The following is a 13,040-nucleotide window of genomic DNA, read 5'->3' as shown; positions in this document are numbered from 1 at the left end:
CAATCACATCTCTGACTTATGGGTTGACCATCCATTAACAGGATGTGAGACGCATCTTCAAACAACAAAAGATTAACAAGACCTTGTGTCCCCATCCTGCCTCAAAGTCTGCACGGACCAGCTCGCTCCAGTGTTCACACAGATCTTCAATAGATCTCTGGAACTGTGCGAAGTACCATCCTGTTTCAAACTCTCAACCCCCTGCAGTTTGCCTACCGAGCAAACAGGTCTGCGGATGATGCAGTCAACATGGGACTGCACTTCATCCTAGAACACCTCGACAATGCAGGGACCTACGCGAGGATCCTGTTCGTGGACTTTAGCTCTGCGTTCAACACCATCATCCCCGAATTCCTCTCCTCTAAGCTTCTCCAGCTCAGCGTCGCACCTGTCATCTGCCAGTGGATTTACTGCTTCCTGACGGCAGGACACAGCAGGTGAGGCTGGGGGAGGCCACCTCATCCACACGCAGCATCAGCACCGGGGCACCCCAAGGCTGTGTCCTCTCTCCGCTGCTATTCTCTCTCTACACGAATGACTGCACCTCAACGCACCTTAAACTGTCAAACTCCTGAGGTTTAAACTGTCAAACTCCACAGTCATCAGCCTCATCAAAGACGGTGACAGGTCAGCATATCGACAGGAAGTAGTGCGGCTGGAGCTGTGGTGCGGCCAACACAACCTGGAGCTGAACACACTCAAGACTATAGAGATGACTGTGGACTTCAGGAGTCATCCTTCGCCACAGCTGCCCATCATGCTGTCCAGCTGCCTAGTGTCAACCATCGAGACCTTCATGTTCCTGGGAATTACAGTCTCTCAGGACCTGAAGTGGGCGATAAACATCAACTCCATCCTCAAAAAGGCCCAGCAGAGGATGTACTTCCTGCAGCTTCTGAGCAAGCACGGCTTGCCACAGGAGCTGTTGAGGCAGTTCTACACAGCGGTCATTGAATCAGTCCTGTGTTCTTCCATCACAGTCTGATTTGGTGCTGCTACAAAAAAGGACAAACTCTGACTGCAAAGGACAATCAAAACTGCTGTAAAGATTGACGAAGAAAATAAAAAACTGAAATAATGTGGTTGGGCAAGTGTGCACGTTCTTTTGTCTGCGATGTGGTGGCGCTCAGAATTAACCAATCGCTTCCAAACTCATGTTTGCATGCACCTGCTACCATTTAAAGTGCCTCTGATTAACCTCAAATGAATTTCAGCTGTTCTCGTAGGTATATATATATATATATATTTTTTTTTTTTTTTTTTTTTTTTTTTGCTTTCAGCAGAAGCCTGAAGGTTTTGTTATAATACTGACTGCGATTTCAAACAGTTCGGAATTAATTCCACTTTGTCTATGACCCCAATTCCAGATGAAGATAAATTGGCCCAAAGCATTATTGACACACAGTGGTGAGGTTTCTCCTGTCTGGGGTTTTTTGTGTGGTCATTTCCAGTTTTATTTTGAAAGACTAACTGTCCTCTCATTTCAGAGCACTTGCCCTTCCTCGTGTCGGCCCTGATTCCTGATAGTCTCCACCTGTGCCCCATTACCATCGTGTGCTTAAATAGTCTGTGTCTCCCTTTTCTGGTGCCAGAGTGTCTTTGACTGTTGTTCGATTTACCCAAGCCTATCTTCAGCCCATGATCCTTGTCACAGCCATTTCTACAAGTATACCTTTGAACCTCGAAATGAGTGAATTTTTGTTTTTATTTAATTTTTTTATGCAAGGACAGATTCCTCTGGTCCTCCTTCTGGACTTCTAGTGTACTTTCATTGCTGATTGTTTTGTCAGCTTGTTAAGAGGTCATCTGTTTGTATAAGAAAACCTGCACTCTCACAGTGATCTCTGTGTCTGGGTCCTGTGTGTAGTTCCGGCCTGACAGTACACTCTGGCCAGTCTGGACTTAGCAGAGACTGGCCAGCTGACGGCAGCGCAGCACGAGCAGGAAGCCCGTCCCTCCTGTCAGGAGGAGGGTCAAGTGGCGATGGCCTCACAACTCGACCAGCTGTCAGTATGGGACCTGATCGACCTGCTGCGACAGACCTCCAGCCCACTCTTAGCGCCAGAGCCCCCAGCCACCACGACAGCTCCAGTCTAGGCCATTCCCATTATTGGGTCTGGAGTCAAGTTAGCGCCCCCGGAGTGATTCTCAGGGGAGCCGAGGCATTGCAAAGCCTACCTGATTGACTGTTCTATTCACTTTGAACATACCCTCCTTGCATTTACCACAGACTGGTCCAAAGTCGCCTTTATGATTTCACACCTGACCGGGAGAGCGAGAGCATGGGCCACGGCAGAGTGGGACCGTGATTCCCCACTCTGCAGTGCCCTCAAAGACTTTCAAGCAACACTTATGAGGACTTTTAACCCAGTATCCACGGATAGGGAGAAGGCTAGAGAGGTGACCGGGCTGAGACAGGGCACTGGCTCGGTCAGTGACTACTCCATCCACTTCCGCAACATAGCGGCGGAGAGTGGGTGGAACTCCACTGCCTTGTATGAAGTGTTCCTGAAGGGACTGTCCATCCCCATACAGGAGCAACTGGTTCCTATATACCTTCCTCCAGACCTAGACTCCCTCACTACCCTGGCCATCTGGACAGACAACAGAATCAACCAAATCAAGCAGCATCAGGAGGGCAGGTCATCATCGGCGAGGTCTCCATGCTCCTTGGCCCCTGGCTGCCAGAGGTCTCGACGCTCACTTCTCGAACAACGTCCTCCCCACCCACGGCAGGTAAACCGGAACCCATGCAACTCAGGAGGGCTCAGCTGACGCCGGAGGAGCGACAATGACGACAGAAGGAGGGCCGGTCCTTTTACTGCGGAGAATATATATATATATATATATATATATATATATATATATATATATATATATATATATATATATATATATATATATATATATATCTCTCTCTCTCCCTGGCACCGTGGACGACTGGTTAGTACAGCTGCCTCACAGTTCCACCATGCTGCCCCATTTAAACACATATATACACATTAATAATGAACGACCAATTGGTTTCCTCTTAGATATTCAACAGTAATTTTCATAAATTCACATTGTGAATATACCAGGAAAGTGCATTTTCTTGTCTCCAAGCATTTCTAGTGAGGCAATTTCAAACAAATATCAATTGATTTTAGTTTAAACTTGGCAATTCATAACACAAGGCATTAATTTTTAAAAAAGGAACACAATTTGTCATCTTGTTATAAAGCTACAATTTTATCCAACTGTGGTCTTTCAGTTGGAAAACTAGGGAGCGCTATGTAAAAATATTTCATCAAAAAGAGGCCGAAGAAAAGGACACAAAAAAGAATGTAGTTTTAGGTTGAATAGATACTGGCTGTGTGCTGATCGATTGGTAAATAAAGTTAATAACAAAAGAAATACAGTACGAGTGATTCTTGAAAACACTACACTGACTAAACGAGACTGTCTGTCATGTAAAGGAAGCCCGGTTTGCGCACGGCCAGCCTGCCGTCTAACTATTTGGGTGAAAGCTCACAAAGCTATCTGCTAATGAATACGTGATTTCAGGCCATATTTTTGCATTAATGTGCTTATTGCGTTAAATGTCGTTGTTTCTGTACTATATATGTTAACAGTGGTTCTTGAAATGTATACGTTATTTAGCGGTCACATTTATAGGTTGATTTATGTTGTGTTTTTTATTTTTTGGTCGTATGTGAAAGAATGACCTTTTGGTCAATTCCTCTACCAGAGCGTGCCCAAAAAGGCCTTAACTGTTAAAAGATAATAAGACCTAACTACACATTAGCAACAATGGCGTGGGATACTTTGACCTAATAAATATACTGTAGCTTTAGAAAGAGAAAGCTACAAAGTGTTGGTTTCTCAGTGCACTGGTCAAAGTAGTAGTAGTAGTCAATGGGTTCAAGTCCAAATGAAGTCAAGAGTTGGAAGTCTTTTCACATATTGTCGAGTCCAAAGTCATGAAATTCATGAGTCATATGACTCGAGTCCACACCTTTATTAAATAGATTATCTGAAGCAACTGAACCGTTATGGTGTAAAATATTTTCTATGAGTGAAGGATTCAGCACAAACATTCAAGCCGACTGTATATGTACAATACCTTAGTGCTATTTCCAATCCACCAGATATAGGTAACCGTTCCCACTTGGCTCGGCCACAGAATCGCTGTCAGGTTCACCTCTTTATTCTTCACAGTCACAAAGGGAGCTGAGAGATAGATGAATTCCAGCTGACCTACTCAAGAGCACAAATACTTAATGTAAGTACATAAATAGAAGGAAAATACATATATTTCCGAAGAAATGTGATGCTCAGTATTCAGTTCTTGACCTAAACACATTTGTAAACATCCATCCATCCATTTTCTTATCCTCACTCGGATTGTGGGCGTGCTGGAGCCTATCCCAGCTGACTTCGGGCGAGAGGCGGGGTTAACCCTGAACTGGTCGCCAGCCAATCGCAGGATACATGTAGATAAACAACCATTCGCAACTCACATTCACACCTACGGGCAATTTAGAGTTTTCAATTAACCTACCATGCATGTTTTTTGAATGTGGAAGGAAACCGGGGTAGCCGGAGAAAAACCATGCAGGCACAGGGAGAACATGCAAACTCGACACAGGCGAGGCCGTATTTGAACCCAGGTCCTCAGAACTGTGAGGTAGATGTGCTAAACAGACATCCACCGTGCCGCCCCTTTGTAAACATAGATATAAAATTATATATATACATATATATATATATATATATATATATCTCACATATTATGTGCAGGTAGAGAACCGCAGTCTCTGTGCCAAGGCTATTTTTCCCCACAGCAGTCACCCGGTAGATCCCTGCGTTTTTGTAGATGTGTTTTATCCCATCCTCAATGGAGCTCAGATTAGAATATGTCAGAGCGTGACCATCCCCGAAGTCCAGTGTAATGCTTGTTCGTGCCCCGTCACCCTGTAAAGAAGAGACAAGACATCCGAAGGGCAAGCCTTCTGCAGTGTTCAAACTTGTCATTGTAGTCTTTTATAGGTCAGGTGCATTACTGTCTTCTATGAGAAAACTGATAGTGGTCAAACATACACTCGCCTCCAGAATTATTGGAACATGCGTATTCATTTTTTCTTTTTTTCTTTCTGTAGAGTGAAAACACTTGGGTTTGACATCAAAAGATGGATAAGAGACAAATGATCAGCTTTCGCCATTTAATTTCCAATTTGTCCTCCATCCATCCATTCTCAATACCGGGGTGCTGGAGCCTACCCCAGCCGACTTCGGTCGAAAGGCGGACTACAGCCTGAACTGGTCGCCAGTTAGTCGCAGGACACACATATACAGGGACAAACATTCACACTAACATACACACCTTTACTGAGTGGGAACTGAACCCACGCTGCCTGCACCGAAGTCAGGCAAATGTACCACGACACCAGGAGTGATTCTTCCAATTTTTCATCAGAATCAGAATCAGAATCATCTTTATTTGCCAAGTATGTCCAAAACACACAAGGAATTTGTCTCCGGTAGTTGGAGCCGCTCTAGTACAACAAACAGTCAATTTACAGAACACACTTTGTAAGCAAAAATAATGACTGCCAGATGTGTTTTGTAGGATAGAATAGATAACCTTTATCAGTCCCTAAATTGAGAAATTTGTATCGTTTCAGCAGAAATAGCTGTTACAGGAAATAAAAAAGGAGGTCACAGAAAATGAACTCATTGTCCACACACAACCACATTATCGTAATATGCATGAACCTGTAAAGACCGTAAGAGAGCTTCATGCAGTGCTGCTTAAATGACCGATTCCGGTGTTAGCACTGTTAGCTGTTAAAAAGTAACAGGCTTGTGTTCTGGAAGTCCCTTTCATCCCGGGTTAACCACTGCTTGCTTGTCCATCTTATAAGGGCATATACTAATAAGTATCTACCCTTCCCTCCCCAGAAAAAAATTGGAACAGTTCCTTTATTTTTTCTGTCAACTGAAAACGTTCAGCATATGAATATGAGACGAGAGATCAACAGTTCAGCTTTTGTTTCCAGGTATTTAAATGTAGTCTTCACAGGCAAAACCCAAATGTCAATGGAACTGAATGAAATAGGACACACCTGTCATGGTGAACGTTAAATCTCGCCTCATAAGATGGACAAGCAAGCGGTGCTTAACCCGGTATGAAAGGGACTTCCAGAACACAAGCCTGCTACTTTATATATATCTTTACAGATGTAGTAATTATCTTTTCAGTAAGCTCTCATTGTTCTTCACGTTCAGGGACAGTAATTCCCAACTGGTGGGTTGGCCGACAAAAGTGGTCGGGTTGCACTTTTTGGTGGGTCGAGGACAGGTAGTAAAACATTTATAGCATAATCAGAATCAGAATCAGAATCGGAATCATCTTTATTTGCCAAGTATGTCCAAAACACACAAGGAATTTGTCTCCGGTAGTTGGAGCCGCTCTAGTACAACAGACAGTCAATTTACAGAACACTTTGGGGACATAAAGACAGACTGTTCAATCTGTTACATTTGCTTTGGTCTGCATCCTTCATTTCCATAAAAGAAGACAAACTATTGATGTTGCACTTTCCTAAAAAGAAGAGATCAGTGAAAGATATACATTTTCTACATGCGGTAATGTTCATCCTCATTTCTTAATAAGGTGCTTAAAACATGTAAGCATGAGAAGTTATGTTTAAAAATATGATAGTCATATGTTTTCAAAGGCTATTTTTGAACAATACATCTTTATTGTTCCTAACTAGTGGGTTGCGACTTACCAACAATGGAAAAATGCAGGTCCCAGGGTGAAAACAGTTGAGAAGCAATGCTTTAGCTCTCTAGCATATACTGTAGCTATGTATCGTTTGCACCAGCTATTTTGGGGGTGCAAAATAAAAAATATATATAATTATTTAATTCTAATGTAGGATAAGTGGTATAGAAAATTCTAATGTTTCCATTTATATGGTTTCAAATGTGTCAATTACCAAACTGGGTGTCCAGAAAGTCACTGTGCAATTTTGCATCCTACATCCATCAACATTCTCTGAGGTCTTCCTATAGCTCTCTTGCTTGGCAGCTCCCTCCTCATTACCTTTCTACCAATATACTCACTATCTCTCCTCCCGATGTGTCTGAACCATTGATGTCTGCTCTCTCTCACTTTGTCTGCAATACATCTAACCTTGGCTGTCCCTCTGATGAGCTCCTTTCTAATCCAATCTGACCTGGTCACTCCAAGAGAGAATGTCAACAACTTCATTTGTGCCACCTTCAGCTCTGCTTCCTGTTGTCTCTTCACTGCCACTGTCTCTAAGCTATACATCATGGTTGGCCTCACCATATAGATATACACACTGTATATATATTTCAGATTTTTTTTTTATTTTTATTTTTTTATTTTGACCCCAATAATGTTGTAACAACTTAAAACTGAGGAAGATTACTTGTCGAACACATTTTCCGAGAAGGTGGAGGAGGTGTGGTGTGACAGTGATTTGCTGAAAAATTCCCAGATACACCTGTTCCACATCGCAATACAGCTCAAAGGCCAGTTGATACATTTCAGTAAGCATCAGCAGATAATGCCAGTGTGGAAGGCTAGCAAAACTATTGGGGAAGAAACTGTTGGATATTTCGGATGGTATGCAGCAGAGTCCATCACAGTCATTAGGCTACATTTACACTACAACATCGACTTCATGGCAGCTACACCATCCCTGTTTGCCAGAAATATAGTGCTCTATGAGATTTTGGCAATTTTTTTTGTCTTTATTAAATTTTTATTGTGGTATCCTCGATGGGCTGTAATGCAGCCCTATGGGGGGCACAAGCCAGTGCAAACTGTAGGCCGGTCCCAAGCCTGGATAAATGCAGAGGGTTGCGTCAGGAAGGGCATCCGGCTTAAAACTTTGCCAAACAAATATGAGCGTTCATCCAAATAATTCCATACCGGATCGGTTGCTTCCCAGGTTAACAATGTCCGACACCGGCGCCGTCAACCTGCAGGGCGCCGTTGGAAATTCAGCTACTGTGGGTCAAAGTCGAAGAAGAAGAGGTGGAAAGTGGGTTCTTCGGCAGAAAGAGAAGAGGAAAGCACAAAGCCTAGAACTGAATGTGGGGCAGTAAGGCTAGAAGTTTAGGGGCAGGGTTTGAATTACTTTACCATGGTGTAGATGGGAAGAGAAATGGAGTCGGGTTATTTTAAAAGAAGAGTTGGCTAAGAATGTCTTGGAGGTGAAAAGAGTATCAGATCGAGTGATGAGGCTGAAACTTGAAATTGAGGGTGTTATGTGTAATGTGATTAGTGGCTATGCCCCACAGGTAGGATGTGACCTAGAGGTGAAAGAGAAATTCTGGAAGGAGCTAGATGAAGTAGTTCTGAGCATTCCAGACAGAGAGAGAGTCGTAATTGGTGCAGATTGTAATGGACATGTTGGTGAAGGAAATAGAGGTGATGAAGAAGGGATGGGTAAGTACGGCATCCAGGAAAGGAACTTGGAGGGACAGATGGTAGTAGACTTCGCAACAAGGATGCAAATGGCTGGAGTGAACACTTTTTTCCAGAAGAGGCACGAACGGAGAGCGGAGGTAGAAGCACACAGGTGGATTACATCTTGTTCAGACGATGTAATCTGAAGGAGGTTAAGGACTGTAAAGTAGTGGTAGGGGAGAGTGTGGCTTGACAGCATAGGATGGTGGTGTGTAATATGACTCTGGTGGTGGGGAGGAAAATTAGGAAGACACGAGACATTCCAACAGCTTCTTCCCTCTTGCGATCAACTTCTTAAACACCTAACCTATAATTCCATTACAACAAGCTGGCAATTTTTTGACTTGAGTTCGTTGTCACATTTCTGTGGGGCCAATTATGTATTACTCGTGCACTCACTGTAGTAGTCTCGCCATGCTGCACTATTTGCATATACTGGCCACTCATGCCAGAGTAGCATCTGCTCCATTTGCACACTGATTGAGGAGTATCTGTAACATTTGCACAACCAACTTTGTCCCAGATGATCGCACTACTCGTCACTTTAAACCGCATACACTCCTTGAAGTCTCAGCGCCCTTTGCACAATGGTCATTGCACCGGACTATTGCAATATTAGTCGTTCGAACTGCTCTAAGTGCTAGAGGATTCTGCATCTTTTTGCACAATTGTTTTTTGTCAATGTCTTTATGTCCCCAAAGTGTTCTGTAAATTGACTGTCTGTTGTACTAGAGCGGCTCCAACTACCGGAGACAAATTCCTTGTGTGTTTTGGACATACTTGGCAAATAAAGATGATTCTGATTTCTGATTTCTGATGACATTCCTGTGGAGGTATGGAAGCATCTAGAAGAGGTGGCTGTGGAGTTTTTGACCAGCTTGTTCAATAGAATTCTAGCACGTGAGAAGATGCCTGAGGAATCGAGGAAAAGTGTGCTGGTGCCCATTTTTAAGAACAAGGGTGATGTGCAGAGCTGTGGGAACTATAGAGGAATAAAGTTGATGAATCACACAATGAAGTTATGGGAAAGAGTAGTCGAGGTTAGACTCAGGACAGAAGTGAGTATTTGCGAGCAACAGTATGGTTTCATGCCTAGAAAGAGTAGCACAAATGCATTATTTGCCTTGAGGATGTTGATGGAAAAGTACAGAGGTCAGAAGGAGCTACATTGTGTTTTTGTAGATCTAGAGAAAGCCTATGACAGAGTACCCAGAGAGGAACTGTGGTACTGCATGCGGAGGTCTGGAGTGGTAGAGAAGTATGTTAGAATAATACAGGACATGTACGAGGGCAGCAGAACAGCGGTGAGGTGTGCTGTAGGTGTGACAGACTAATTTAAGGTGGAGGGGGGACTGCATCAGGGATCAGCCCCATCACCACTGCAAACAGCACCTGTTTGCAGTGGTGATGGATAGGCTGACAGATGAGGTTAGACTGGAATCCCCGTGGACCATGATGTTTGCAAATGACATTGTGATCTGCAGTGAAAGCAGGGAGCAGGAGGAGGAACAGTTAGAAACATGGAGGCATGCACTGGAAAGCAGAGGAATGAAGATTAGCCGAAGTAAGACAGAATATATGTGGATGAATGAGAGGGACTGCTATATATGCAAGAGATAGTCTTACATGGAAAAGGATGACGTGCTGTGGTGACCCCTAAAGCCGAAAGGAAAACAAGAAGATCCTCGATGGGCTGTGGGACGATGGGTCTGCTAAGCCCCGCAGGCTCAAAGATTCACTGTTGTTCAGCCCGCAGTTTACCACCAATGCCTCTCTCTCTCTCTCTCTCACTGGCTCATACACACATTCAACATTAAGCATTATAAACAGGTATGCCAGGGCAGGCATTGAAAGCAAATTAAACACATGGCTTAGAATTATACAGGCACTTTTCTATATATGCGATGGACTCTCCCAGATTACATCTGCAGTGTCAAATTCTAGGAGAACGCAATCCGCACTATTGTGCCGGGCCTTTTAACCGTCACACAGCATGATTAAAAGCCATGAAATGGCTACCATACACCCCAGCTTGTCGTGACAACCAGGACAAAACTCACCTCAGATGCGCCATAACGTTGGACATGAGATGTCGGGGAAATATAAATGCTTCCCATTCCACTATGGCCTGTCCCATCAAGTTTAGATATACCCTATTACGTACTGTGATATTTAGCTGCGTTCACCCCAATTTACTATAGTCGACTAGGTTTCTCATCCTCGCCTTGACAACCGTCAAAAATGTTTTGACCGTTTAAAATGATCCCAAGGTATCTAAGGCTCTCACTGCCTGTCACGTTTGGCCATCCCGTCCCCCAGCATTGTCCCACGACACATCCTGGTTGGTGATACCAGTCCTGGATGGCAGATAAACCCAAGATGGCCCCTACCAGTGTGGTCGCCTCGGTAACGCGCTCTCTAGTTTTGTTTTTCTTTTTGTGTTTTTCGTCCGTCTTTGGAGACCTTACACGACTCACTTACACAAGGGGAGACTTGCTAACCATCAAGGAGGTTAGCAAGTGTTCTGTCACCAACTTTCGCAAATCCGCTCAGTTTTTTCCCCGAGTTACTTACCGGGGCTGCGTCCGCAGTTTTCGGCGCATGGAGACGGAGACTGCGCCACAGAGGGAAGCATGCCGTCATTCAGGTGAAACTCCGCAAGAGAGGACACAGATTGGCGTTCCCGTCGATCCACCTCGCGAATGTACGCTCCCTACCCAACAAAATGGACGAGCTTCATCTTCTGTTAAAGACCAGTAAAGACTTCGGCCGTACCGCTGCCATGTGCTTCACGGAGACCTGTGTACGGACGTCATGGAGCTCAGCACACACTGCAGCCCGCATTTGGAGTCGCTGTTTTTGAACTGTAAGCTCACAGCTTTCTGACGGGCAGGACACAGCAGGTCAGGCTGGGGGAGGCCACCTCATCCACACGCAGCATCAGCACTTGGGCGCCCCAAGGTTGTGTCCTCTCTCCGCTGCTCTTCTCTCTCTACACGAACGACTGCACCTCAGCGCACCCGACTGTCAAACTCCTGAAGTTTGCAGATGACACCACAGTCATCGGCCTCATCAAGGACGGTGACGAGTCTGCATATCGACAGGAAGCGGAGCGGCTGGAGCTGTGGTGCGGCCGACACAACCTGGAGCTGAACACGCTCAAGACTGTAGAGATGATCGTGGACTTCAGGAGGCATCCTTCGCCACAGCTGCCCCTCACGTTGTTCAGCTGCCTTGTGTCAACCGTCGAGACCTTCACGTTCCTGGGAATTACAGTCTCTCAGGACCTGAAGAGGGGCCACCAACATCAACTCCGTCCTCAAAAAGGCCCAGCAGAGGATGTACTTCCTGCGGCTTCTGAGAAAGCACGGCCTGCCACCGGAGCTGCTGAGACAGTTCTACACAGTGGTCATCGAATCAGTCCTGTGTTCTTCCATCACAGTCTGGTTTGGTGCTGCTACAAAAAAGGACAAACTCCGACTGCAACGGACAATCAAAACTACTGAAAGGATACCCTACCCACCATTGAGGACTTGCACGCTGCCAGAACTAAGACAAGAGCGTGCAAAATCCTCTCGGACCCTCCGCACCCCAGTCACCAGCTCTTCCAGCTCCTTCCCTACCAGACATTCCAACAGCTTCTTCCTTCTTGCTATCAAGTTCTTAAACACCTAACCTACAATTCCATTACAACATGCTGGCAATTTTTTGACTTGAGTTCGTTGTCACATTTCTGTGGGGCCAATTATGTATTACTCGTGCACTCACTGTAGTTGTCTTGCCATGCTTCACTATTTGCATATACTGGCCACTCATGCCAGAGTAGCATCTGCTCCATTTGCAATCATTTTCTGATTGAGGAGTATCTGCAACATTTGCACAACCAACATTGTCCCAGATTATCGCACTACTCGTCACTTTAAACCGCATACACTCCTTGAAGTCTCTGCACCCTTTGCACAATGGTCATTGCACCGGACTATTGCAATATTAGTCATTCGAACTGCTCCAAGTGTTAGAGGACTCTGCATCTTTTTGCACAATTGTCAAAAAAAAAAATATGTACCGGCATTACCAGATAACTAGCAACCCTTTACTGCTCACTGACAGTTTTTTTTGTCAATGTCTTTCTGTCTCCAAAGTGTTCTCTGTCAATTGACTCTCTGTTGTCGTACTAGAGCGGCTCCAACTACCGGAGACAAATTCCTTGTGTGTTTTTGGACATACTTGGAAAATAAAGATGATTCTGATTCTGATTCTGGAACTTGTCTTGGAACATGTTTAATATCTCGGGTGGAGTTTGCAGTTGTGAAGAACTGTACTGCATCAATTGCAGTATCCATTAAGTCCATGAAGTTAAGAAAAGGTAGTTACCTGCTCCAGAAAAATGAGAAAGGTGACATTCGTGCCCAGTTCAGCTGACAGTGTACCCTCACTGGTGACCAGGTGGAGACCTTTGGGTGCTTGCATGGGACATTGCTGCCTCTTGGCTGTGTACTCCACAATGACTCCAGCGGTACAGTTGTTCGAAACCACCTTCCTGTAGCTA

At 44.7% G+C, this 13,040-nt stretch overlaps 1 protein-coding gene across 3 annotated transcripts in view; it reads right to left on the bottom strand.

Annotated features, from left to right (window-relative positions):
* The window catches only part of LOC133403790 (VPS10 domain-containing receptor SorCS1), a 250,256-nt gene that overhangs the window by 31,601 nt on the left and 205,615 nt on the right, over positions 1-13,040 (bottom strand). For all 3 annotated transcript variants that reach the window (XM_061679044.1, XM_061679045.1, XM_061679046.1), the window contains exons 18-20: positions 12,866-13,037; positions 4,770-4,956; positions 4,106-4,239 (exon numbers count right to left, since the gene is read on the bottom strand). In XM_061679044.1, the coding sequence (XP_061535028.1) occupies positions 4,106-4,239; positions 4,770-4,956; positions 12,866-13,037 (493 nt within the window). The remainder of the gene's footprint in view (positions 1-4,105; positions 4,240-4,769; positions 4,957-12,865; positions 13,038-13,040) is intronic.

Source organism: Phycodurus eques, chromosome 6 (assembly GCF_024500275.1).
Source record: "Phycodurus eques isolate BA_2022a chromosome 6, UOR_Pequ_1.1, whole genome shotgun sequence".
Taxonomy (NCBI): Eukaryota; Metazoa; Chordata; class Actinopteri; order Syngnathiformes; family Syngnathidae; genus Phycodurus; species Phycodurus eques.
Note: the sequence above shows the minus strand (reverse complement) of the source record. Positions and strands in the feature narration are given on the sequence as shown.